The sequence below is a fragment of the Pseudorca crassidens genome, chromosome 11 (assembly GCF_039906515.1).
Source record: "Pseudorca crassidens isolate mPseCra1 chromosome 11, mPseCra1.hap1, whole genome shotgun sequence".
In the NCBI taxonomy this organism is placed as follows: domain Eukaryota; kingdom Metazoa; phylum Chordata; class Mammalia; order Artiodactyla; family Delphinidae; genus Pseudorca; species Pseudorca crassidens.
Window position 1 is genome coordinate 86,081,523 of NC_090306.1, and position 27,931 is coordinate 86,109,453.

At 39.1% G+C, this 27,931-nt stretch overlaps 1 protein-coding gene across 2 annotated transcripts in view; it reads left to right on the top strand.

The window, feature by feature from the left end:
- UTP20 (UTP20 small subunit processome component) overlaps positions 1-27,931 on the top strand; it is a 94,677-nt gene that overhangs the window by 527 nt on the left and 66,219 nt on the right. For both annotated transcript variants that reach the window (XM_067697688.1, XM_067697686.1), the window contains exons 2-21: positions 587-667; positions 2,647-2,713; positions 2,838-2,970; positions 3,426-3,614; positions 6,856-6,937; positions 7,605-7,742; positions 8,362-8,517; positions 9,079-9,225; positions 9,310-9,444; positions 11,018-11,095; positions 12,794-12,972; positions 17,678-17,833; positions 17,977-18,065; positions 19,982-20,087; positions 23,557-23,707; positions 24,371-24,433; positions 25,241-25,399; positions 26,520-26,596; positions 27,350-27,429; positions 27,673-27,916. In XM_067697688.1, coding sequence (XP_067553789.1) covers positions 587-667; positions 2,647-2,713; positions 2,838-2,970; positions 3,426-3,614; positions 6,856-6,937; positions 7,605-7,742; positions 8,362-8,517; positions 9,079-9,225; positions 9,310-9,444; positions 11,018-11,095; positions 12,794-12,972; positions 17,678-17,833; positions 17,977-18,065; positions 19,982-20,087; positions 23,557-23,707; positions 24,371-24,433; positions 25,241-25,399; positions 26,520-26,596; positions 27,350-27,429; positions 27,673-27,916 — 2,510 coding nt within the window. The remainder of the gene's footprint in view (positions 1-586; positions 668-2,646; positions 2,714-2,837; positions 2,971-3,425; positions 3,615-6,855; positions 6,938-7,604; positions 7,743-8,361; positions 8,518-9,078; positions 9,226-9,309; positions 9,445-11,017; positions 11,096-12,793; positions 12,973-17,677; positions 17,834-17,976; positions 18,066-19,981; positions 20,088-23,556; positions 23,708-24,370; positions 24,434-25,240; positions 25,400-26,519; positions 26,597-27,349; positions 27,430-27,672; positions 27,917-27,931) is intronic.

Sequence of the window (27,931 nt, forward strand, 5' to 3'; positions counted from 1 at the left end):
TGGGGGGCGGGCCGGTGGGAGGAGGTGAGTGATTCCAGCTACTGGCTACTACACCACTTTCCCGGTTTGTTTCTTGAGGGTTTCTTTGTTAGTCTACAGCCGTAGGTCTGTATATGTTTAAAAACACTGTTGTTGCCACGACTTAGCCAGATCCTGTACTTGCAGCAGCGTATGAAACCTAGCAGTAGATGTGGCGAGGCCACGTTGCTAGCTTTTACCTAGGTCACTCCACCAGTCTAGCATGGAAATTTTGTTGGAAATGATATTTTGCAAATATATCCATAGAAATATTTCATTATCTTCGTACAGTAGTGCAGTGCATTTGTCTTTCAGTTTGTTTTTAAAGTTATCTTCTGTGATTTAGCAGTGATGTCTACTTCTAGTTGTAAAACTCAGTTATACATTTTATGATTGATTGAAAATACAACTCTGAAATTGAAAGCGAAGCGTAACATTATTTCTAATGATAGAACGTAAGGAGGCACATTGAACCTTTAAACTTTATACTTCCACGAGGAAATTGTCCACATATGATTGTGATAAGTATAAAATGTGGATGTGTTGTAAATATACTTCTCCCCTGCAGTTTCTTACGTTTGCTGAACGATTGGGAAATGTGAATATCGATATTATTCACCGGATTGATAGAACTGCAAGCTATGATGAGGTAAGAGAATGTTAAATGAGCTGATCTTCAAGTATTCATAGTTGGTTTTTTAGATTCTCTTTGAAGTGAATTTCTCAAGCCATTCTTTTATGAACATGAAATGCATTAGACCTGTGCTGTCTCAAACAGTAGCCACACATAACAAATTAGATTTAAAGTAAATTAAAAATTCTAATGCTCAGTAGCCATATGTGGCTAGTTGCTACCATACTGACCAAGTGCGGATATGGAACGTTTTCCATCATTGCTGAAAGTTCTATTGGGTGATGTGGTGTTAGAAAATTTACTTGGTTCTCAGGTGGCTTCTGATTCCAGCCACTCCCTTCCCATGTGCATTCCGAGCACTGCTACAGATCCATGTTCCTGAAACTACAATTTTAAAGAGGTTTTGAGCAAGTCACTTTCCTGGGGCTCAGTTTCCTCCTTTATTAATAAACATGGGGGAGCTAAACCACATAATTTTTTCCAGTTCTAACCATGCTGTAACTCAGTCACACCTCTACTCAAAAATCTTGTTTTCGCTGCATCAAGTCATTATTTCTCTGACAGCCTTTTAAGGTCCTGTATAACGTGCCTTTAAATTAGGGATTCAATGTCAGTTTTTACTGTTTTTCACTTGACTCTAGTCAGACTCTGCTCACTATCTCTTTGAATGCCTTGTCTCCAATATGTGAATTCAGTGTGCTAATTATGTTATCTAGGTAGGCACATAATGCTTTGGGAACTCACCGTGAAGTGATCCTAACCTAGATTCTGTGAGGGTATAAGGTGAGGTCAAAAAAGGTGAAGTGGACTAGGTGATACCTGAATTGAGTCTTGTTTGTATAGGTTTTAGCATGGCAAAGAGAACAGGAAAGGCTGTTTCAGGCTGAGGAAGAAGCCTTTATAAAGGAACAGAGGCTAAAGAGAGCATGTCACATTCAAGAAACTCCCAAGCATTTCAGTATGCTTATAATTGCCTGTGGGATGTTTGTTTATGTTGATGGTGACTGCAGATGGGTGAAGGGGGTAGCTGGTGAGAGATAAAGCTGAAGAGATAATCAAGGACCATGAAGGGCTTCATATGTCAAGCTAAGTTTGGATTTATCCTGAAGCTATGGGAAGTCATTCTAGGATTATAAGGCAGGGGAATGTGTGACATGATCAGTTGTAAATTTTAGATCTCTCTGGCTTTATTGTGGAGGAAAGAACAACCAGTTGCTCTGGAGTCAGGGTAACCAGTTGTGATGATTCAGTAGTCATCTAAGTAAGAACTTTTCTCTCATATAAATATGTACAAACACTTATAGAGGTCTTTTTTTTTTTTTTTTAAAGAAAAATTGGTTCCTACCATATACTTCACTTTGAAACTTGCTTTTCTCACTTTGAAAGTATACTATCAACATCCTTCTAATTTAATAATAGATATAATTCTTTTTAATAGCAACATAATATACCTTATTATGTACAGACCATAATATATATACCAACCATTTTCCTTTTGTTGGATATTTAGGCTTTTTTATGTTTCCCCCCCCCACTACAATAAAGCTGAATGAATGTCTTTATACTTGTATATTTACAAATTTTCTAAGAAATATCTCCAAAAAGGGAATTGCTGGATCAAAGGACATACCTGTTTTTAATGTTAATAGAAATGCCAGATTACTTCTCTATAAGGTTGTAGCAATTCATATTTCCAAAAGCAGGATGAAAGAACTGTAAGAGTCAACATTTTTCTTGGCGTAAAATTGTGAAAAACAGAAAAAAATTTTTTTTTAGCGTGACTATTACTTAGTTTTTCTTCTGCCCATATTTTATACCTGATTGCTTTTTTAGGTGTGTTAGTTAATGCCCTGTTTAAAAAAAAACTAAGAGGAGTTTTTCAACTCTTGACTATCATCACTGTCTTAACGTATTAATATATCATTATTCTTATTTACTTTGATTATAGTTTTTCTTTGAGTTGTCTGATTAATGGACTGCTTTAATCTTGGCAGGAAGTTGAAACCTACTTTTTTGAGGGTCTACTGAAGTGGAGAGAACTGAACCTTACGGAGCACTTTGGTATTTTCTATTTTGTTTCTATTTTATTCACCCATCATTTGTACTATATATGGTCAAAACAGCTAAATATTGGTGTGATGGAAAAGCAGAACTTATTCTTTTTTTTTTTTTTTCCCTTACCCAGGGAAATTTTACAAAGAAGTTATTGACAAATGCCAGTCTTTCAATCAGCTAGTCTATCATCAAAATGAGATAGTTCAGAGTTTGAAGACTCACCTGCAAGTCAAGAACAGTTATGCCTATCAACCCCTTTTGGAGTAAGTAGCATGTTGAAAGAAAGGCAACAACATTTATCTGAATTTTAAGAAAGGTTGTTTTATAGCTACATATGCTTTAGATCTGGTGTTTGTAATTTAGAAACAAGAATTTACCTTTTTTTGTTAGATGAAAATATTAGTACATTACTGTAAAGCAGAATCTTAGGGGTATACTTTTTTGCTTTTTATACTTTTACAAGAACCTGATTTTTCTTTGACCCTATAGGAATGACTGAATATAACTTGTGATGGAAGGTACAAGCTCTAGCCTGATTTCTTTGCTCAACTCTTAAAACGTGAAAAATTTTATACCTCTCTTGAGACTTGGTTTAGTAGCTTTAATTAATCCTTTCATCATAGGCGATAGGTTATCATTTGTGAAACAGATTTGTAGTATTTGGTTTTTGATCTACATGTATCAGAATCAGTTACCTTTCCTTATTTTTTTCATCCAGTTTAGTTGTACAGTTGGCACGAGATCTGCAGACGGACTTCTATCCCCATTTTCAGGACTTTTTCCTGACTATCACTTCAATCCTGGAGACTCAGGACACGGAGTTGTTAGAATGGGCTTTCACCTCACTGTCCTATCTGTACAAGTACCTGTGGAGACTGATGGTGAAGGACATGTCCAATATATACAGGTGACCATTTCTCCCTCTCACATGGGTTTTTCTTTTCTTCTTCTTTTTTTTTTTTTGCTTTAAAATTTTATATATGATTCAGTGCTATTTAGTAAATTTATAGTTATGCAACCATCACCACAATCCAGTTGAAGAACGTTTCCATCATCTCCAAGAGATTTCTCATGCCCTTTTGCAGTCAGTTCTGCTCCCCGTCTGCATCAGTTTTGAAAGCAAAAGCAATATACATATATCGAATAGTCAGGATTTCCTCTGGGGAAACAACTGTGTGCTTGAAGCCCCTAAGGAGAATGATCCTCTTCTACAATGATATTTTCTAGCATTTAATTTTTAAATTTTTTATTTTTCGGTCAAGGGCAGTTTTTATGGATACTGACAACAAGCAGATACTTTCTGACTCCCATCTGTATTTAATGAAAACATGTATGATACCTGTCACTTGCACCTGCTGACGTGGCTACCTAACTTTAATATGTTCTTTAATTGGCCTTTTCCCTGTCTTCAGTCTGACGCCAAACTTCCTTTCCATCTCAGTCTCTAATTATTTTCTTATAAAACGTTGGTTCTCCAGCCAAAGTGGTCTGTAGTCTGTTCCATCAGTCTGCATTGACCTGACCTTCTCTTATCTCCAGCTATTGAAATCAGACCCCCCACCATCAAAGCCTGACTTGAATCCATAGCTTCCACATACGTGCCCGGGCACCTTGTCCAGAAATCAGAGCTTTGTACTCTGAACACGTCTGGCATCCCATACCACTTATGTCACACAACTTCTGTTATAATCGTTTCTTCTAATGTAATGGTGTCTCTACAAACCTATAAACTCTTCAAGAACCCCATCTTAAATATTTGAATTTTCCTAGCTCCTAAAATACTGATTAAGACAAAAGAGACACTCAGTATTTGTAAGTAACTGTGGACAGGGAAAGAGAATGAATTCTGTACCAGCTTTTTGTTTAAAGTAAGGCAAAGATTGTTTGTAATCTATTTCAATCTGGGACTTAATGGAATTTCTACTTGGTGTCCTGATTACTTCTACATACTTCAGTTGGCACAGGAACACGTAAGATTAACCTTTTACCCCAACCCAGTATAAGTATGGATATGGGATAGGACTGTCGATTTTGTTTTTGTACCACCTCCCTTCACTCTACCCTCCTTTGAACACGGAATGAGAAAGAAATATTTTTCTGACCTTTACTAGTTCTCCGTGAAGATTTTGGTAAAACGTATTAGAAACCGAGATTACTTCATTAAAGACCAGCAAGATCTTGGGGTATATATAGTTTATTTGGTCTCATGACTTCTGCTGTTACTTTTATATCTCCTGAGTCAGGCTCTCCAGTTATAAATTTATTCGCTTTCTGTATGACATCTTCAACAGCCTGGATATTTTCACTTGACTGTTGTTGAAATCAAGGTCTGCACATTCCTGTTCAAGCCAGCTCTTCTCATTCATTTGTGTGTTCAGTAAATATGTACTCAATGCCAGGCTTTGTTTGTTTGCCCAGTTTCTCACGGTGATACCGTCATTCTTCCCATCACCGAGATTTGGTCACTTAGAGGCATCTTTGATCCAGTTGTCTTCAAGGACTTTACATCTTTTTGATTCTGCTATTCACGTACTCAATCCAGTGACTACTTATTGTACACTGTGTATCAGGCTTGAGATGCACTCACAAATAAACCAGATAAAAACCCCTCTTATGAAGTTTACATTTTATCAGGGGGAGAACATCTTGGGCATGGGGCTGGCATGAGCGAGGAACAGTGTGGAAGCCTGGGTGGTGCAGCAGCGTTTATAGGGGGAGAGTAATCAGGTGATGTCAGAGATGTGGTAGTAGGGGACCTGACCATAAAGGGCCTGGTGGATACTATAAGATCTTTGGTTTCATTGCAGGGACTCTTGAAATGTCTCTTGGGTTCATCCATTGCCATTTCCTTCTGCCACTGGCCCTCTTTCATGCCCTTGTTTGCCCAAACTTTTATGACTTGACTAACTTCTTAGTTTGACTGCCAGCCTCTTCTTTCTTCCTTTATATCACCCTATACTGGTGCCCAATTTCTCTTTCTGAAACTATTCATTTCTTATTCAGCCAACACTTATTAGTACCTGCTATGACCAAGGAACAATTAGATGCTGGGGATATGGCAGAAATAGGAGAGATATATTCCATGCTCTTCTTTCATTTGGGAAACCAGTTTAAACAATGTGATTATATGAGTCATTATTTAGTTATAGCTGCATGGCTGTATGACCTTGAGTATGTTGCGTAGCCTTTCTGCCCCTATTTCGTTATCTATAGGATGGGGATAATAGTTCCTACACCACAGAGTCGTTGTGCTGATTAGATGAAGTAACATAGTAAGTGCTTACTTAAATGTAAGCTAGAGTCCCCACTCCTTTGCTTAGTGTTCAGAGCCACCTGTTGACTTGAATAGCTTTATCTGGAGCTGCCTTCCCTACCCATATCATCCTTCTTCCTTTAGACAGACAGCCTCTCTGATATCTCTCTCTCTTATTTATTTATTTATTTATTTATTTTTGGCTGTGTTGGGTCTTCGTTGCCGTGCAATGAGCTTTCTCTAGTTGCAGCGGGCGGGGGCTACTCTTCAGTGTGGTGCCTGGGCTTTTCCTTGCCATGCTTCTCTTGTTGCAGAGCTCGGGCTCTAGGCGCGGGTCTGAGTAGTTGTGGCACGCGGGCTCAGTAGTTGAGGCTTGTGGGCTCTAGAGCGCAGGCTCAGTAGTTGTAGTGCACGGGCTTAGTTGCTTCGTGGCATGTGGGATCTTCCCGGACCAGGGCTCGAACCCGTGTCCCCTGCATTGGCAGGTGGATTCTTAACCACTGCGCCACCAGGGAAGTCCCTCTCTGTTATCCCTTGACTGTGATCACTTCTGCCCACCCTGTGTTTGCTCTTGCTTTGATCTCTGGCAATATGCACTCCATTCCCCACCTGGATTCTTCCTGTCATTCAGGGATCACTACAAGTTTCATCTTTTCATAGTCTTTCTTATATGACCAGTGCCACCAATCCTAGGGTTCTTAATGTCTATGATCTTCAGTCTTCTGTTTGACATGTGGGTGTCATGGTAATCGAATGAGATTTTAAACTGCTAATGTTATTATACCTGCTACATCTTTCTTGCATACCTTGCACAGTGTTGGGCATATAGTTAACATGTAGTACATCTTTATTAAAATGATGATTAATTAAACATGTCTTATTTTCTCATTTATAGCATGTATAGTACACTCCTGGCTCATAGAAAACTACATATAAGAAATTTTGCTGCTGAAAGCTTTACTTTTTTGATGAGAAAGGTTAGTTTGATCATTTATGTGTTTATTGCTCATTAATCCTCAAGAATCTGATGAACGGAAGCAGATATCTTTTATAGTATAGTTATTATGGACTAATATTTTTTATATAAAGAGAAACCTGTTACTGTTTTGAGTTTATCTCACCATAAGGTGGTTTTTGCTCACTAATGTGAAATAATTGGGGTTACTCTTTTATTCTTACTTAGTGTATATATATATTCTCTAATTCAAGTCAGTCTGTGCATGAACAGTGAGATTAACAGAAATTTTTATAAAAATTTCCTGGAAGGAACTGATTGTATAGTGTCATTTTGTTTGTTTTTAATAGAGTTTTTGTAATAAAACAAAAACATTGCTATTAAATTTCTTTTATACTCATAAAATATAAGCATACTATTTACTTTAAAAGATAGACTGTTGCCTTAGGTAGTTTTTCTTGGTACATACCTTCATATTATACCAATGAATTAATCACTCTTTTGTGTGACATTACAAGTGATAATATACTCTTTCAACAGTTTGAAATCATTGCAAGTGTCACTATTCCTTTTAGAATTTTTATCCTAATTACGTTTAAATATGAATCTTTAGAATAGCAAATAATAATTATTCATTAGGATATGTTTATGTTGTAAATACAGTTTTCCATTTGCATTTTGTGTTTTAGGTTTCTGATAAAAATGCACTTTTCAATTTAATGTTTCTTGATCTTGATGAACATCCGGAAAAAGTAGAAGGAGTTGGACAGTTGCTCTTTGAAATGTGCAAAGGAGTTAGAAATATGTTTCACTCCTGTACAGAGACGGTAAGTAACTGGGAGGAGTTCCTTGAATCTATGTGAAAGAGATTAAAAGAAAATAGATAAGATTTACACAGATGACATGGAGAGAGGATTGCCTAGAATAAATAGAAAACATTCAATGGGGCGCATTAGGGCTTTAAAAAACAGTGCTTACCTACTGTAGGCCCTGGGTCATTAGGTATTTTTCATTTAAAAAACAATCACTGCTGGGGCTTCCGTGGTGGTCCAGTGGTTAAGACTCTGACCTTCCACCGCAGGGGGCACGGGTTTAATCCCTGGTTGGGGAACTAAGATCTCACTTGCCATGCAGCACGGCCAAAAAATCAATCCGTCAATCAAAAAATTTAAAAAATCACTGCTCTCTTCATCCTGGGTGCTAGAAGGTGACATAAATTGATTGATGGGGGGTGGGGGATATTGTGTGATAAAATTCCCCATCCTAGTTTGGAAGTTCTTTTGGGACATGTAGTTAACCACCAGAGCTGCCATATCCTTGATTATCCTGGATCGGATTTTAAGGTAGCTTGAGCACAGTGGGGAATAATCAGAGAGGGAAATACCAATGTAATACTTGAGAATAAGAGTGTGCATGTTCATTTTCATGATTCTTGGATTCCCACAGGCAGTGAAGCTAATTTTGCAAAAGCTAGGACCAGTTACTGAAACAGAAACTCAACTTCCATGGACTTTAGTTGGAGAAACACTCAAAAACATGGTCAAATCCACAGCGTTCTACATCTACAAGGAACATTTTGGTATATTTTTTGAATGTTTGCAAGTGAGTTCTGATTTTTAAGTATTTGTGTGTAATTAGGAGTCTAAGAGTTAATTGTTGTTGTTAATTAAGCAGATCACTCCTGGATATTGTATTTTATAATTGTTGTCATCATATTTTTATATACTTACTAGGATTTTCCTTACCTCTGTCCCCTGTACTATTTTTACTTGCCTTGATATCTTGAGATGCAGTAGAGCATAGTGGTTAAGAGCACAGGCTTTGGAGCCAGAGTCCTCTGTTTGAATCCTGGCTTTGTCACTTACTGCTAGTGTGACTTGGGAAAATTTAAGCCTCTGGTCCTCAGTTTTTTCATCTGGGAAATAGGGATAATAGTATTCCCTGCCAGTGAGGATTATGAGGAAATACTCGTAAAGAACTTACAACAGTGCGTTCAGAAATGTTAGCGGTTATCATTAGTGACTCCCAGTAAATGTGTCTTTTTTCTTTCACAGAAAAAGAATGTGAAAATTTGAACTGCTTCACACAATATTTTCATTATTAAATTAACAGATGAGTTTGATCTTTGGTAGTTATTCTTTCTTATAAATTCTTCATTTGCAGGAATCACTCCTGGATCTACATACAAAAGTAACCAAGACTAACTGTGGGGAAAGTTCTGAACAGTTTAAAAGGTTGTTAGAAACATATCTGATACTTGTAAAACATGGAAATGGATCAAAGATAACCAACCCTGTTGACGTTTGTAAAGTGAGTTCCCAACTTAATTTGCTTAGAGCCTATTCATTAGAAGCTGATTGCTAAGTGTGCATTGTTTTTCCTTTTATTTTACAGGTGTTGTCTCAAACATTACAAATAGCCCATCTCTCCAGATCTTGCCGGGCGACCCTCTTGGATGTAATTTCTGCTTTGATCCTAGGTGAAAATATTTCCTTGCCAGTGACACTCATCAAAGAAACCATAGAAAAAGTAATTTACTTTTGCAAATATTAACTGAGTAGTTAATACTATGTTTAGCGTTGAGTAAGCCTTCTGGGGAATATAAACGAAGCTTGGCAAAGGCTCTGTCTTCAGGGAATTTATAATCTTGTTAAGGAGATGTGAATCGCGTGCTTTAATGGAAATAAGCAAAACAAAATGTGATAAAAGCTAAATCTGTTCAGCAAATATTCACCAAACAAATATTTACTTAACCAAGTTCAGGTTATGGACTAGGTACTGTAGAGTGGACACTTTTATTTTATTTATTTGTTTATTTTTGCCTGTGATTTTTTTTAATTAATATTTTTTAAAATTTTATTTATTTATTTATTTTTATTTTTGCCTGCGTTGGGTCTTCGTTATGGCGCGCAGGCTTTCTCTAGTTATGGTGAGCGGGGACTACTCTTCGTTGCGGTGCGCGGGCTTCTCATTGCAGTGGCTTCTCTCGTTGCTGAGCACGGGCTCTAGGCACGCGGGCTTCAGTAGTTGAGGCTCACGGGCTCTAGAGCTCAGGCTCAGTAGTTGTGGCGCATGGGCTTAGTTGCTCTGCAGCACATGGGATCTTCCCAGACCAGGGTTTGAACCCATGTCCCCTGCATTGGCAGGCGGATTCTTAACCACCACACCACCAGGGAAGTCCTGCCTGTGATTTTTTATTGTTAGGGAAGTGCGGCCCTGGGAGTATGTAGTTAAAATCTGTTGAATCAATCTATTTATGTCACGTCGAAACATAAAGGTTAATTCTGTCTGGGGTTGAGGGACAGAGAAAGCTTTTCAAAGGACTAATATTTTGGATAGTCGTTGAAGGTTAAATAGCAGTCTGCCAGTCAGAGAAGGTGTTAAAAACTCTAGGAGAGAGAATGGCAAAAATGTGTTCAAAAATCTATGTTGCTGGGCACATGGACACATGAAGTGTGATGTATATCAGCAAGGCTTTGCTTGCCTTTGAAAAGTTAGGTTGGATTTTATCCTCCAAGTAGTGGAGGGCCCTGGAAAAATGTTAAGCAGGGAAATGATTTAATGAGATTGGCATTTTAGTGAGTTTAGAAGATGAATTGGAGGGAAGTGGAATTGAAAATAGATCAGTTAGGTTCTTCCTAGCTTCATGTAGTGCAACAGTATAAAGTTTAGAGGAAGGTGTAAAGTCGTGCTACTTGCCCTTTTGTAATTCTCTGTAGCTGGGAAAGAATGGAGCAGCTCTTAGGCAAAGCCCTGGGTAATCACTAGAAACAGCCCTTCGCATTTGTAAGTCCCTTTGGAGAAGGCCGAGCACTTAGAATACTGGTTGAAGTGTGCCCACCATACCTTTACTCTAGTAGCTTCTTTCCCGAGGAGGAAGGCCCAGTGCCTGTGTCTCACACCTGGTGTGTCCATCTGCACAGTGGCAAATTCAACAATCCAGTTCTTTTTGCCTCTCATGACTATTTTAACTTGTATCAAGCATCCCACACTTCCTGCCTGCAAGTTAGAGGATCTTGAAGGTTTCGGATGTTTTTATTTTCAGGAATGGGAAAGTACTCTCTTTGTATTTACATTACTATTCTTTGCCTGTGGTCCACAGATTTTTGAGAGCAGATTTGAAAGATGCTTAATTTTGGGTTTTTCGGAAGTCATGTTTGCTATGAAGCAGTTTGAGCAGGTGAGTGAGATATTAAGTCTTGGATTTGTTTTGTTTTAAATCTGTCACGATAAAATAATCAATTTAAAAATCCTGTGATTTTGTTTTTTGAAAGGAATAGAATAAGTATTTGATGTTTTAGTTCATGTATTTTTTTTAAAGCAATTATATTCCAGTTCTAGGTCGTATGTGAAACTTTATTCCACATGCTAAGCATTTTAAATGATACTAGGTAACCAATTTGTTTTTCTAATAATCTTTTAGGAAGTTATAGAACAATGTGATAAATTTGAAAAAAAATGGCTTAAGGAACTTAAACTGTGAATTTGAAGCATAGAAAATAGCTTCTGAAACAGTTTGCATAGGAGGAGGGTTATGAATTTATTTCATTGCTACAGAATGAATTGCTACCTGATAGAATGAGGTAGAAATCTTTCTCATCAAATCCTGAGTTTATTTTATCCTTGCCCCTCACCTTCATCAAACATTTGCCACTCCTTCCAACTGGTGATTCTGCAGTACACTTCATGGAAATCTCTGTATCTCTTCTCTCATTTTTCCCTTTAGTCTGTAATAATATATATTTTCATTTGTCTCAGAAAAATACTTCTTTATACATGTCCTAGCCCTGTTGCTTCCTGCCCAGTGAGGGCTCTTTATTTCTCTCAGGTTTTCTTAGCAGCTGCCTCTTTTCTGTCTCCCCTGTTCCCTATGGTCTTTTTTTAAAAAACTTATTTTTATCAGAGTACTCTATGTATGTTGTTTAAAAGGTTGCACAGGGCTAAAAGGCACTCATTTCACTCCCACTCCCATCTTCCTCACCAGGAACAAGCACATCTAATGATTTTTAGCTATTTTTTCCTAGTATTTACTTTATATTTTTAAATCATCTGAACATACTGCTTTTCCTTGACTCATTAGTTTTAGTCCTCATCTGTAGGCTTCCTCCTGGGTAGGTGGATTTCTAGTTCTTTTACGCTTCTCATCTGCTCAACAGAGTTACATTATAAATTTTGGTTGAATTCGTATTCATCAAACACTTAATCCCTATAATCAAGGAGTATTTTATAATTACATTTCCGTTTTTGTATATCCTTTCGTTTTTCCTGAAGTTACCAATTGCCTCATTCTTTAGTAACTTGAAATTGCTGGTGGGTCTGCCAGCAGCATCACAGAATGCCTTTCACGCAGCAAACGGGCAGAATTTTGGCAGCTCTTTGCTTTTCTCTTTTCTTTTTAGGAGACGTTCCTCCTAGAGCCTTTCAAGTCTGAACATGTTGCTTTCTCTGCCCACTGCAGAGATGTCATACTAGGACTTGCCTCTCTCCTGTTTCCTGGGTCCCGTGTCTTTCTCTTATTGTAGTTTCCCCTCTTATTTTGATGAAACACATTCTCCAGAGGTTCCTGAGAAAGGGTGAATGGAAGTAAAATTTTGAGATTTAGTGCATCTGTAAGTGTCTTTATTCTCTCCTCAAACTACATCACCAGTACGCTGGGTACAGCATTCTAGATGCTGTCGTTTTCCCTCAGTTTTTCAGGCATTGCTCCATTGTCTTCTGGCCTCCACCGTTCCTTTGCAGAGGTCTGATGTCATTACGATTCCTGAGCCTTTATTTATGATCTCTTTTTTTCTGTGGAAGTGTTGGAATCTTCTCTTCATTAGGTGTTCTGAAATTTATATCTGTTGTTAATAAGTGTGATTTTCTTTCTTATTTTTAGCTTTTTCTACCCAGCTTTCTCTTGTATATTGAGAATTGCTTCCTGACTGATGACGCTGCAGTCAAAGATGAAGCTCTGGCCATTTTGGCCAAACTCATTCTGAACAAAGCAGCACCTCCCACCACTGGCTCCATGGCGATTGAGAAGTACCCTCTGCTTTTCTCAGAACAGACAGTGGGGTAAGTTCTAAGTCTTTATTCTGTGTATTCTTGGTAGGATTACCCATTTAAAAATAATGCATTCAGAATACTGTAAAAACTGAAGATCTACATGTATTAACTGGAAAGATGTCCGTGATACATTGTTATGTGAAAAAAGCAAGTTGTAGGACTTCCCTGGTGGCACAGTGGTTAAGAATCCGCCTGCCAATGCAGGGGACACAGGTTCGAGCCCTGGTCCGGGAAGATCCCACATGCCGTGGAACAACTAAGCCCGTGCACCACAACTACTGAGCCTGCTCTCTAGAGCTCGCAAGCCACATCTACTGAGCCCACATGCCACAACTACTGAAGCCCGCATGCCTAGAGCCCGTGCTCTGCACCAAGAGAAGCCTGCGCACCGCAACGAAGAGTAGCCCCTGCTTGCCGCAGCTAGAGAAAGCCTGTACACGGCAACAAAGACCCAATGCAGCCAAAGATAGATAGATAAATAAATTTAAAAAAATAAATAAACCAAGTTGTAGAAGAGTACATGATCCCATTTTGCAAAGTTAAAACCAAAAGTATATATAAGCATAGGAACACGTGTGAAAGGATACAGAAACAGGTTATTTAACTTCAAGAGCGTGGTAAGTGAAAGAAAGAAGTCACTATTAATTTTCTTAACCTTTTATTTTAAAACAATTGTATATTCATGTGTGGTTATAAGAAATAGGACAGAGAGTTTCCATATATGTTTCACTTAGTTTCCCCCAGTGGCAACATCTTATTTGGCTTGGCCAAAAAGTTCGTTCGGGTTTTTCCGCATGATTACGGAAAAACCTGAATGAACTTTTTGGCCAACCCAATACAAAAGCTTAGTGCAATATCACAACCAGATAATTGACATTGGTACAATCCACCAACCTTATTCAGATTTACCAGTTTTACATCACTCATCTCTGTGTTTGCATGTATATGGATATATAGTTCTGTGCAATTTTATCTCATGTCTATTCACAACTACCACCAAAGTCAAGATACAGAGCTGTACCATCACTGCAAGGATCTCTTGTGCTACTTTTTAATAGCCACACTCACCCTGCCACTCCCCACTCCATCCCTAACTCCTGGCAACCACTAATCTTATTCTCCATTTTTACAATTTTGTCATTTCAAGAATATTATATAAATTATGCAGTACAGCTTTTGAGATTGGCTTTTTCACTCAACACAGTTCCCTTGAGACCCATCTAAGTTGTTGTGTGCATCAGTTATCCATTCCTTTTTATGTTGAGCGTCTTTGTGTGCTATTCCCGAGTAGTATTCCATGGTAATGGATGTAGCAGTCTGTTTAAACATACACTTGTTGAAAGGAATAGCTAGATCATTCCTAGTTTTTGGCTATTATGAATAAAGCTGTTATAAACATTCATGTACACAGCTTTCCATTTCTCTGAGATAAATGCCCCAAAGTGGACTTATTGGGTTATAGGGTAAGGGCATGTTCAGTTTTGGGGTTTTTGTTTTTGTTTTGGAGTTTTTTGTTGTTGTTGTAGTTTTGTTTGTTGCTTCGTTTTATTTTTCATGTTCAGTTTTATAAGAAACTGCCAGATGGTTTTCCAGAGTGACTGTGCCCTTTTACGTTCCCAGCAGCAGCATGAGTGATCCAGTTTCTCTGCATCCTCACCAGTGTTTGTTATTTTCAGTTTTTTGTTTTTGCCGGTCTGATAGGATATAGTGATATCTATCTCACTGTGGTTTTAATTTGCATTTTCCTAATGGCTAAGGATGTTGAACATCTTTTCATGTGCTTATTTTCCATCTGCATATCATCTTTACTGAAATACCTGTTCATTTCCTTGGCCCATTTTCTAATTTGATTGTTCTTTGCTGTTGAGTTTTGAGAGTGCTTTGTATATTCTAATACAAGTCCTTTTGTCTGCTTCGTGATGGTGCAAATATTTTCTCCCAGTCTGTAGCTTGTCTTCCTTTGCTTAACAAGATTTTTCACTGATCAGAGTTTTAAATTTTGATGAGGTCCAATGTATCAACTTTTCCTCTTATGGATAATGCTTTTGATATCAAGTCTAAGAACTATTTGCCTAACTATAGGTCCCAAGTATTTTCTCCTATTTTTTTTAAGTTTTATCATTTTATGTTTTACATTTAAGTCCATGATCCATTTTGAGTTAATTTTTATATAAGGTGTGAAGTTTGGGTCAAGTTTCCTTTTTTGCCTCTGAATGTCCACTGCTGTGGCAAATTTGTTGAAAAGGCTGTTCTTCCTCATTGAGCTGCTTTTGCTTTTGTGTCAAAAATCAGCTGGGCATAAATGTATGGGACTGTTTCTAGCTCTCTATTCTGTTTCATTGATCTATGTGTCTGTCCTCCTCTAATGCCACAATCTTGTTACTATAGCGTAAAATAAATCTGGAAATCTTATAAAAAATCCTTTCACTGTATTCTTCTTTTTCAAGATGGTTTCATCTATTCCTGGTCCTTTGCCCTTTTGTATAAATTTTAGAAGAAACTTGTCTATATCTACAAAAAAAACCCACCTTGCTGGGATTTGTTTTGAATTGCATTAAGTCTATAGGTCAATTTGGGGAGAATTGACAACCCCCTAAAGAGACACAAAACTGTTATCTTTGTTTATGACAAGAAGATGGTAAAGAGAAGAAAGAAGTGACTATTAGCTTTTAGATTATAAACCTTTGCATTGTTTGAATTGTTAAAAGGTCTGTGGATTACTTTCTCAATTTCATTAAAAACAGTACGTACTCTCTGGAAGTCGAAACAAAGTTTATGTAAATATTTGAGAGGATTCTGCTTACTATTTTTCAAATAGTTGAGTGGGTGTGCCTCTAGAAATTATAGATCAGGAAACCAATTCCCTTATCACTCCTAATAAATGTAAGCATATTAACTTAAGATGAGTGCCACAGGTTCTGTATTTCTTTGTCTAAGAAAACTTCCATCACCCTGTAGCATAATACGTGAATGGTCACCTTTTTCTGAATATTCCTGATCACACTCCATCCACTCATCTCACAGATTTATTGTGAGAATAAAAGGAGATCATAGATGTGAAAAGACTCTTGGGAAGATAAATTTATTCTGTCATTTGACAGATATTTATTGTATCAGACACTGTTCTAGGCACTGGGATATAATAAAGAAAAAGATTTCTTCTTTGGGGGAGATGACAGTCTTGGGGGGACAGGCATGTGAGGCAGATAAACAAACAAGTTAATTTTAGATTGTGATAAAAAGAAAAATAAAACAGGGCTTTGAGACAGAGTAGATAGAGAGGCAGCACTACTCCTGTCTAGAAAGGGGACCTTTGGTCCGATTGTAATGGTGGAAGGATCCAACCTGGCAAAGAAAGGGTGGGTGAAAGGCTTTCCAGGCAGAGGGAAGCGTTCCTGCAAAGGCTCTGGGATGGGAATAAGCCCAGTGTGTTTGAGGAACAAAAGGAAAGCCTATGTGGGTAAAGAGCATTGAGTAAGGAGGAGGGAGGAAGTGAGTGAAGGAGGAGAGGGTCGTATCACCCAAGGCCTTACAGGGTGAGGTGAGTATGGATTTTATTGGAGGAGCTCATTGGCAGGTGTGACGAAGCAGGGGAATGACATGGCAACTAATGACTCATCTTTTTAAAGCATCTCAATATTTTATTTGTAAGATTTTTTCCGATTATTGAGTCATGGTTAATACTAGAAAGACTGTATATCAAGGTACAGTGACTTTCAGAAATTACCAGTAAAATTCACTTAGTTATCTCTCATAATTTCCAAGCATTCAGTATCCTGATAAGTATGAAACGAAAGAGAATGCAACTTTTTTGGTTAACTTTAATGATTAACAGGTATAGGAATGAAAACCTGATATTCTACTTCTATTCTGTAATAAGTTAACCAAACTGGACATGGAGGATTAATTATAAAAACAGATCAATTTACTTATTGTTTCTGTGACTTTTCTTTCCACTGGATTTCTGTCTTTTAAGTAGGACTGAGGTATAGTTCATTGGCAAAAATAGAGGCAAACAAGAATACCGCCAAAGTAACAGATACCTAAAACTGAATGTCATATTAGAAAATAATGTTGGGTAACCACTTATCAGATTAAAACCTCAGAGAAAGTTACTTCTTGCTTTTTTTTTGGCCGCATGGCATGCGGGATCTTAGTTCCCCAACCAGGGATCGAACCCGCGCTCCCTACAGTGGAAGAGTGGAGTCTTAACAACTGGACCCCCAGGGAAGTCCGAAAGTTACTTCTAAGTCATAATCATTTTAGTGACATTTGTCAAATTCACTGTGATTCCTTTGCAACATCATTCTACACATTTGTGAAGCAGTAAAATTCATATCAGAAAGGAGAGGGGGGATGGAGGAAGTCAGTTCATGCCAATAATTACCTCTCCAGTTCTTAAACACATGTCCATCAGCACAAAATTCAGAAATAATACCTAAAACTGGAAGAGAGTTGCTTTAAGTTATGAAGCAAGTTAAAATAGAAAATAGAAGAAAATAGAACCAATGGGGTTGAAAAAATCTGTCACTGAAAAAATCAGTAAATGAGTCACTTTTGTTTAGTTATTTGTATTCAACTGTCACCACCAGTTCCTTCCTTCCCACTAATGCTCCATGCATGGGAAGGAACCAATTTTATTTCAAACTTCAGAGGGCTAGAGCGATTATATCCTCTCTCATTTTAAATATTTGTTTATCTTTTCTTCCTTCAGATCCAGTATAAGGCAGAAGAAGACCAGATCCAAGGGAGGAAAGGAACAGATCTCAGTATTAGATCATCTTTTATCTATAATTCAGTTACCCCCAAATAAAGAGAGTACTTACCTTTCATGCTCTTGGGCGGCCCTTGTCGTGTTACCTCATATTAGGTGAGAAAATCAACTGTGTTTAATTGTGAAAGGTGTTTTAGCAAGCTGATGAAAACATTTATTAGCCATTTTTTGCCATTTCATGAAAAAGCCATTGAATGCTAGTTTGAGCATTTCCCTTTTTCTCCCCACTTCTTGGACAGACCCCTGGAGAAAGAGAAGGTGATACCCCTAGTCACCTGCTTCATAGAGTCACTCTTCATGACTGTTGACAGAGGGAGCTTTGGAAAAGGTCAGTTACAGTCACCATTTGTTCTCTTGTCTGTCTTTTCTGGCACACCCAGAGTAACTGTAAACACATGGATACCAGAGAATAGTACTGCCGTTGTGTTGTGTTCTGGCAGAACCCCCTGTATGTAAATAGGGAAAAGAGAGGCTGAGATGGAGGCGTTACCCTTGTACCTCATAATGTGGTGGCAAAGTCAGGGCAGCTTGAACATTTGCTGAGTCCAAAGGTGTAGTAGTGGAAGGCTGCCATGGTCAAAGAAATCAGACTCGGCTTCAAGTCCCAGCTTGTCTTGTTCCTGTCTTCCACGCCCAGTCTAGCCCTGGTATGCACTTGTGCTCCAGGCATTTGCTTAGCTAGAGCAAGACACTTTCTTGTATGTCCCTCTGGCTACCATTGCACATGTGTCCCTTCTGCCTGGAGTCCTTTCTAGGTCTTTCATCATTTGGTGAACTCGTACTTAGCTTTCAAAGCTCAGCTCAGGGCTTCCCTGGTGGTGCAGTGGTTAAGAATCCGCCTGCCAATGCCCTGGTCCAGGAAGATCCACACGCCGCGGAGCAACTAAGCCCGTGCGCCACAACTACTGAGCCTGTGCTCTAGAGCCCACGAGCCACAACTACTGAAGCCTGTGTGCCTAGAGCCCATGCTCCGCAATAGCCACCACAATGAGAAGCCTGTGCACTGCAACAGAGAGTAGCCCTCGCTCGCTGCAACTAGAGAAAGCCCGCGCGCAGCAACAAAGACCCAGTGCAGCCAAAAATAAATAAAATTAAAAAAAAAAAAAAACTCAGCTCAAACACAGTACCTCGAGAAAGGTCTTTATGACTCATCCAGGCAGACGTAGACTGCCCTGCCCCAAACACCATTTCCTGTTGTATACTTGTCCAACTCCCCCAACTAGCTGAGAACAGCAATTTAAAAGTAGGTATTTTGATCAAAATAAGATTAATAAAAAAATTTTGCTACAAAAATAAGCAAATAATAGTAGGTATTTTGTTTTATTCTAGCATGGTATTTTTTTTCCTAACACGTGTATAGTAGTCATTCATTTAAATATTAATTGCTAGGTTCTGTGTTAGATACCAAGCAGACATGTTAGAGAATAAAGTAGACCTGCCCCATTTCCAGTGCTCAGTAGCCACATGTGGCGAATGGCTACCGTATTGGATTGTGAGGACATTTGGCAGAAGTAAGTATAGGGCCTTTCTACCACTGCAGAAAGGAAGTTCTGCTGGATAGCCCTTTTCTAACTAGAGCAGGTGTTGGCAAAATATTTGTGTAAAGGACAATACAGTAAATATTTTAGCTTTTGTGGGCCACATTCAGTCTTCAGTCTTTGTGGCATATTCTGTTTGTTTGTTTGTTGTTTTAAACAACCCTTTAAAAATGTGAAAAGCATTCTTAGTTTGCCGGCCATATAAAAACAGACTACCCGCAAGTTTGTGGGCCATAGTTTGCCAACCTCTGGTCTAGGAGTAAATGATTATCTAATTAATATAAATTGAGTCCGTTATACGTAGTAGCCATTGGATATGTGATTTCTTATAAATTGGAGTCATAAAATCAACATGAGTTTTACACAAAGATAATTTCGTAGCTTTTGAAAAGTCTAAGTCTATTCTCAAAAGTTCTGATTTTGATAATACCAGTTGGTAGAACCATTGAATTTTCTCCTCATCTCAGTTGAAGGGAACATACATTTTTATTCTCCATTTCTGAATATATTTTTCTCTTAAGAAAGTTAAAATATAAGACTTGGAACCTCTTTTCAGTTCCTTTCTGTTATATTCTGACATTTGACAGATAATCCTTTAGATTCACTTTAGGAACTCTGTATAAATACCAAGTGGTAGGTAAAATGAGATGTCTATAGTTATTGTGTCAAAGAAATAATGTGTTTTCTCCTGTGTTTCTGCCTTAAGGAAACTTATTTGTTCTTTGTCAAGCTGTAAATACTCTGCTAAGTTTGGAAGAATCTTCTGAACTTCTTCATCTGGTTTCTGTGGAACGTGTGAAGAATTTAGTATTGTGAGTAAACATATCTTACATTCAGCTTAATAAGGAATGAAATATAAAGGCTTCTGTGTTGGCAAAATCTTGGATCTATTTTTTACCTGAGTTGTATTCCCGTAGGAAATTTATTATTGATTTAAATCCTCCAGTTAAAATAAGAACATTTTTGGATACAGTCTTTAAATACAGATTCATCTTTGTGAAAGGGTATTTCACTGTGTATGTAAACGAGTGTTGCAGAGTGAAGTGGGTGTATAATGCTGGTCACATGACATGGCACCATGGCTCCAACATACACGTTTCTGCTTTCACAGTGTTTCTCGGCTTGACACACTTAGCCCTTCAGAAAACTTTCCTGTGGTCCTTTTACTACATACGAAAACAATCCAGTTTTGGGTTTGTTTAAGTTTATTTTGATTTGGATCATAGCACAGGGCGTTACTGAGAGCCATTCATTGCTCGGCGTGGCACCCTTTCTAAAGGTCAGGCGTTTTAAAAGTCTTGTAGAGTAGTTTGCTTCTGTTTCTGGAGTCTAGTCCGTTTTATTTACATGCTTTTAACAACACATTTGCTCATTTACTTCATTCAATAAGTATTCATTGCTTTTCTCATGTACCAGGCCCTGTTCTTGGCCCTGGGAGACACAGTAAATGAAACACACAACTCCCTGCCTTCAGGGAGCTAGAAGCAAGAAGATATACTAAACAAAATAAACAAGTAAAATACATGGCATGTTAGACAGTAGTAAAGTCGGGACAGGGAGAGTCTGGAGGCTGGGGACAAATAGGAGTTTTAACTAGGGAAGGCCTCACCGAGGAGATACTTGAGCAGAAACCCAGAAGCAGCAAGGAAGTAAGCCCTGGGGATGGGATATCTGGGACCTGGGGCGCTCTGTCCCAAACCCAGGGAAGGTATGAGTGCCGAGGCTCTGTGTGGGTGCCTTGCTTGAGCAGCAAGGAACTATTGTAGCTGAGTAGAGCGAGGAGAGGGTAGTAGGAGAGGAGGATATGGGGGGCGTGGTGGCAGGCAGTGTTTGACCTTTGGCCGTTGTAGGGCCTTCGCTTTTACTGTGAGTGAAAGGGGAAGCCACAGGAGGTGTTTTTGGCAGGAGAGTGGCGTAGGCCAAAGTAGGATCACTTAAGCTGCTATATCGAGAAGAGACTGAAGGAGGATAAAGGAGACCAGTTAGGAGACTTAGTGCAGTAATCCAGAAGCTCTGTACATTCCCCAATCTGGGCAAGGCTACTGTCTCTCTGTTGTTAATTGAATTGCTTTAAATTTTTTTAAGGAGGAGTTTTTCTTTGTTGTCTTCCTACTTACCATATTCCGTATGTGTTCCCTTTATTTATTTTTTTTTGCGGTACGCAGGCCTCTCACTGTTGTGGCCTCTCCCGTTGCGGAGCACAGGCTCCAGACGCGCAGGCTCAGTGGCCATGGCTCACGGGCCTAGCCGCTCCGCGGCATGTGGGATCCTCCTGGACCGGGGCACAAACCCATGTCCCCTGCATCGGCAGGCGGACTCTCAACCACTGCGCCACCAGGGAAGCCCCCTTTTTTTTTTTAAGTCGTTCTATTTAAACTTCTCACACTGTATGCTTTGGTGGGAACAATTTAAGGCATCTGTGGAGGTTTTAAAACAGAAAAGCACGCATGACAGAGTGGGATTTGTCTGTCCCTTGTGGAAGGCCAGCTGGCCTCCCGGGCAGGTGCTTTTAACCTAGGAGGCCCAGAAACCTCTAATAGGAGCGAATCGGCTTGGAGGGTGGCAGTGCAAGTTTTCATTCGTGAAAGTTGTAGATGCAGGCCTCAGTGCTGGGTGCTGCGCTAGCTACTGGTTACGCCAGAGGTTTCACAGCCAAGACAACCTGGATTTGAACCTTGTCTTCATCACTTACTAGCTAGATAGCCTTGAGTAAGTTAGTTAATCTCAACTTTATTCTCTCTCAAAAGGGAGTAGCAGTACTTCCCTCATGGAGATTGAATTAGACTATGCGTTAACAATACACAAATTGCATTTATTGAATTTTTATTATGTGCCGGTCACTCTTCTGAGTACTTTCCGTATTATTATTACATTATTATTGTAATCCTCACAACAATTCCCTGAGGTATAGATACTGTTAACATTGTAGAAGGGGGAACTCGAATTCTTAAATAAATCCAGAACCCCAGCTGCTCAGCACCCGCTGCCAGTCTGGTCTCAACCTCCATCTCTCACCTGGATGACTGCAGTAGCCTCCTAACGAGTTTCCTTGCCTCCATCCTTGCCCTGCTGCTGTCTGTTTTGTACCCAACAACAAGGATGATTCTTTTCCGTGAAAGAGAACATGTCACTCTTTTGCCAACAACCCTCGGAAATAGTGATTTTCAACCACGGGCCATTCTGGAGACGTTTTTGGTCATCACAGCTGGGGACTGCTACTGGGGTGTGGTGGGTAAGGAGCGCCCTGCTGTGCACTGGACGGCCTCACAACAAAGAGTCACCTGGCCCGCGTGAGCAGAGCCACTGCTGAGAAACCCTCCTCTCGTGGTACCCAGCCTACTCGGGATAAAACCCGCAGTCCTCATCATGTTCCTCGGGGCTCTGTGTAATCTAGGCCCTGGCTTCTGACCTCGTCCCCAGCCACTCCTCCTTGTTCACTCTGTTCCAGCTGCACTGGTCTCCTCGATTCTCCTCACATAGGCAAGCACACCTGTCTGGGACTTGGCGTCGCTGCTCCCTCTGCCGGGAATGCTTTTCTTCCAGGTGCCTTTTGGCTCTCTTCTTGACTTCCTTCAGTCTGTGCCTTCCGTGATCACCCCCATATCAGACAGCACTCCTCTTCACCCCCTTGCCCTCTCCCCCACGCACCAGTCTCTCAGTCCAGCCTCCTTTTCCTGAGGTGACCTTCCCCTATTAGAATATAAGCTCCAGGAGGATAGGGACTTTTTCCTTGGTTTCCTGCTATAGTATCTAGAAAAGTCACTGGTACATGGTAGATACTCAGTAAGTATTTGTTGGAGCATAGCACATAGTGGTTAAGTGGCTTGTCCAGGGTTACGTGGGTGATGATGATGATGGGCTGGCTTCAAGCCTGGGCTGCCCTACCCCAGAGCTGATGTGCTGGCCCCCTGCTCTGTACTGCTTCCCTCATAGCTCAGTACCCGGCACATAGAAAACACTCAGTGAATAGTATATATCCCCCCTTATGTCACTGTCACTTATGAGTATGTGGATTGAAAAGACAGCATTTGACTTCAGTCAAAACACCATATTATCATCCTGCCTCTGCCTCTGGCTGTGTGTCTGTACTCGAGCGTGTGGCTCACTGTTGGTGGACCTCAGATTCTTCATGTCTCAAGTGATGCTACATGTCCACGTAAAACTTTCACCTGTTCCCTCTTACATTCCTTTCATCAGTGATAATTTTCTGTGGTTTCTGGTATAGCCTAAGTTCTCTGTGGTGTATGGTACAGTTTGGATCTAATAAATATCTCGTTGCAGAGCGTTTCCTTTGGAGCCGTCTGTGTTGCGGTTGGCTGATCTCTATTATCAGAGATTATCCTTATGTGGCTGCAGGGGGCCACTTTCAGAGGAAGCTCTAATGGAATTATTTCCCAAGTTACGAGCAAACATTTCAACTGGCATATCCAAGGTAGTACGGTTTTGTGGTGTGTTCTCTGCCTCTCATCTTTTGTTTTATGCGTGTATTGCCAGTGGTTGTCAGAGCTCCTTAATCAGAAAATGCTGCTTTGGGGTGGTTTCTGTTTAAAGCAGTGATTCCTAAACACTGACCTACAAACCGATTGCAGCAGGATTAATTGGGGCGCTTACTAAAAATATAAATTCTGGGTCCCAACACCCCCAAATTCTGATTCTGCAGGCATAGGGTGGAAGTGACGTATCTGCATGATTTTTCAAAGCTCTGTAGGTGATTCTGCTGCTCCTTCAGGTGTATAGAAATACCTGAACATGTTATTTAGGAATAAAAGCCATTAATTTCAGTGGAATTGTAAGCTTAATCAGATTCTTTGCGCTTATTTACAGAGATGCCTATAGTGTTATAGTTCAAAGAAGCAGCACCGTTTTATGAGCAACCTTATCTTCTCAGTCTAGTCTGGTCATTAATTGTTCCAAGTACCATTTGAATAAGGTGTTGGTTGGTGTTGAATATGAAATAAGGAATAGAATAAACACGTATTACTCTGACAAGTGGTCTATCTTTCATAATTCCATGAAACTTAGGTCTCACTGACTCTTAATCAGTTTCTTATGTTTAAAGAGTTGGAGTTTGAAACATGCCTTTTAATTTCTCTAGATTCGGCTTTTGACAATAAGGATCCTAAACCACTTTGAGGTTCGGCTTCCAGAATTAATGGAGGTATTTTAACTGTTCATTTTGGGTAACTTTTAAAGAATGTAACTTGACATATTGTTTTCCAAAATGATAATTTTGCAAAAAATTCAAATACCGTGTAAATATCTATCACGAAGTTTGAAAAAAACTTTTTGCCATTCTTATTCCCATCCCCTCAGCAAGGCCACCACTGAAAATCCATAATTAGTTGGTGACTATTCTTTCAGACTTTTTGTATATACACACATAACTTAAACAAATGGTGTCATGCAAGTTTTTCCATATCCGTACCTCTAGCCCTACCTCATTTCTTTTGAAGTTTGAATAGTGCCCCACAGTTTAAAATATCGTATTTAACCAGTTCCCTCTTGATGGACGCTTAGGTGGGTTGTTGGTAGTTTTGCAGCATTTCTAATAATACTGCCGTGAACATCCTTACACAGATACCTTTGTTCAGGGAAACATTTCAATAATGCAAATGATTACTTCCAGAAGTAGAAATTACTTGTACTTAGAAGTAGAATTGTACAGTGAAAGTATATGTACATTTTCTGTATTTCAAAAAATATTGCCAGTCAACTTGAGTGATTTTGAGAATTACTTTCCTGTTTTTTACTTGTCATGTCTCTGCTAGACACTAAACCTAAATTATCTACCAAAAAGTAAATGATGTGAGGAAGAATGAATCATTTACTCAAAAAATGTGTTGCTTATTTAATTTAAAACATTAACATATGCCAGTTTTTCTTTTTTAGACTTCTGTTCATATTTAATGTTCTTTTTGGAAAATCAAAATACTGACCTGCCTCCTGGTTTCCTCTGGTTGTTCAGGATGACGAGCTCTCAGAGCGTCAGTCTGTCTTTGCTATATTACGCCAGGCAGAACTTGTGCCAGCAACTGTGAATGATTACAGAGAGAAGCTTCTTCATTTGAGAAAACTAAGACATGATGTGGTACAGACTGCAGTCCCTGATGGGCCATTACAGGAGGTAAAAACAGTGTTTGGGGTTTTTTTTTTTTAACTCAGTTTATACTTTAAGATCTGTTTAGCTGGCATTTGAGAAAAGAGAAGCATACTAAATAGTCACCAAAAAATTTAAAAAGAGAGAGAGAGAGAAAGAATTTTTAAAAGCAAGAATTATAAAAAAAGAATTTAAAACTAAGTAAATACCCAGTTCTGTTCAATGCTTTGAGTTAAATGGCTCTACAGCCTTTTCAACAGTAGAAATAATTTACTATCCTCCCTTCTCCTGAGTATGTGTGTAGTATGTGAGGGTAGGTAGTAGGTGGCAGCAGGAGGAACAAGGTCAAGTTGACAGCCTGATACTCTTCTCCAGATTTGTTCACTGCTGCAGGACGTCAGCCCTCTACCTTTTGTATCAGGGATTTTCCGTCCATGACCCTTGAGGATACATCACTATCCCTTTGGGAAGAAGGCCAAGTGGAGGCATTCCCCTTTCAAGCAGAGCAGTTCTGTTCTTAACCTGTTCTGTATATTAGCGTCCTGTGTTATGTTCCATTTGGAAAGGGACTCTGCTGCTAAGGTAGACACAAGCACCCCACCCCCAAATAATAATAGAACTACCACTTTACATGATGTTTCCTGAGTGCACGGGGATGCTAGTAACAGTGACTGTCATTCCAAAAGGCGACTGTGAAAACTTTGGACCCTCTGAACTGAACTCTTTTAATGCCTAGTTTTGAGAACTCACACATCTGCTCATAAAGCCTCAGCTGCCGTTCATGTAGTGCTTTGCTGGGTTCTTTGGCACCTGTGCTTTACTGATTACCGTTCAAGTTTTGTCTTGTCAGGTGATGGCAGTATTTGTTAGGAATGAAGTTAATCATGAGTCAAATCTGTTTATTCAAATATATCCTTTATTCGTGAACATCTGGAGTGAGTTTGAATACTATGTTTTCTTAAGTGATTCTTCTCTGTTAAATAGTGAGTGACATTTTGGGAAGAGGAGGAAAATTACTGTACCTGAATTTTGGATTGGCACCTGCAAGTTTTTTCTTAAAGCAGAAGCTTCTTTCCAAACCTCAGGTTGTCCAAGTCAGGATCCTTGCATTTTGGTGCTGATCTAAACTAATTTCCTATGCTTGCAGGTGCCACTTCGTTATCTGTTAGGCATGTTATATGTTAACTTCAGTGCTCTCTGGGATCCTGTTATTGAACTCATAAGGTAAGCCTGGGTGAAATGGATGAAGCTGTTGTGCTTTCACTACTGCAGAATGATGATGGAGCCAGTATTATACTCTGGGGTGTGATTTAAGTGAATGGGTGTGTATGGTATTTATAGCTACCTTAAAGCCTTTGTGGGACAAGGTGAAGAAAAAGTAAACATTACTTATTCTATCTGATGCCAAGTTTTTGACAATTCAGTTGTTTTGTATATGTTTCTCTGTACTTTGAAATAACTTTGGAGAACTTTCTCTTTTTACTTTATATTATACACCTGTATTATTGAATTTTTTTACAGTAATAAGTACTGTATAATAATTGTATGCTTTTATTTATATATATTGAGTCATTGAGCCAAACTTTAATTTAAAACTTAAAAATTAAATTTAAAACCCTTGCTGTCTAGTATCCAAAACCCTTTAGCTCTAAAAAGGACGTTCATAATCACATAAAAAATACGTACGTTGTGCCTCATTTATAGAAATCTGTCCTTCTGCAGGCATTTGTCTTCAGAGGGCCTACTCTAGCTTTTTGTCAGATTGGAAATATATTATGTGTGGCCTCTCAAACCCCTAAATATTAGACCTTAGCAGAACAGGCATTTTGAAAAATAAAGTACAAAAGTTGTTTACGACCCCACATTCAGGGATAACTTAATTAGTATTTTAGTTATATCCTTTCACTTTTTTTTTGTATGAGATATCTCAAAATAGGGTCCATACCACGGGTTTTATTTTATGATCTTTACTCTTAGTTCTCATGCACGTGAAATGGAAAATAAGCAATTTTGGAAAGTCTACTATGAACATCTAGAAAAAGCAGCTACACATGCTGGTATGTAAAGGGATATGAAGGAGGGGGCTGCGGGAGGAAATGGTTGTTTAACTGTTTAATTTCTATTGCTTAATTACACATAAAATTGGAAAGCAGAAATGAGAAATGTATTATCTTTGATAACCTTTGGATACTGTTATCATTTGCTTGTATTACTAGTGAAAGGAATGCCATTACTGGCAGAAACACATAGGGTAGTTGTTAACATTTCTCTAGTGGTTATGATGACCTTTTTTCTTTCAGAGAAAGAGCTGCAAAATGACACAAGAGATGAGGAGAGGTCCATTGGAGATGCAAGTTGGGAGCAGACTCAGGAAGGAAACGTTGGAACTCTTTATCATGAGCAGTTCGCATTGAAAACCGACCTTCAGGAAAGACTGGACCATACCAATTTTCGGTTTTTGCTCTGGCGAGCTCTGGCAAAATTCCCAGAAAGGGTAGAGCCACGGTCCAGGGAGCTTTCCCCGCTTTTCTTGAGATTTATCAAGTAAGTGTTCTTGCC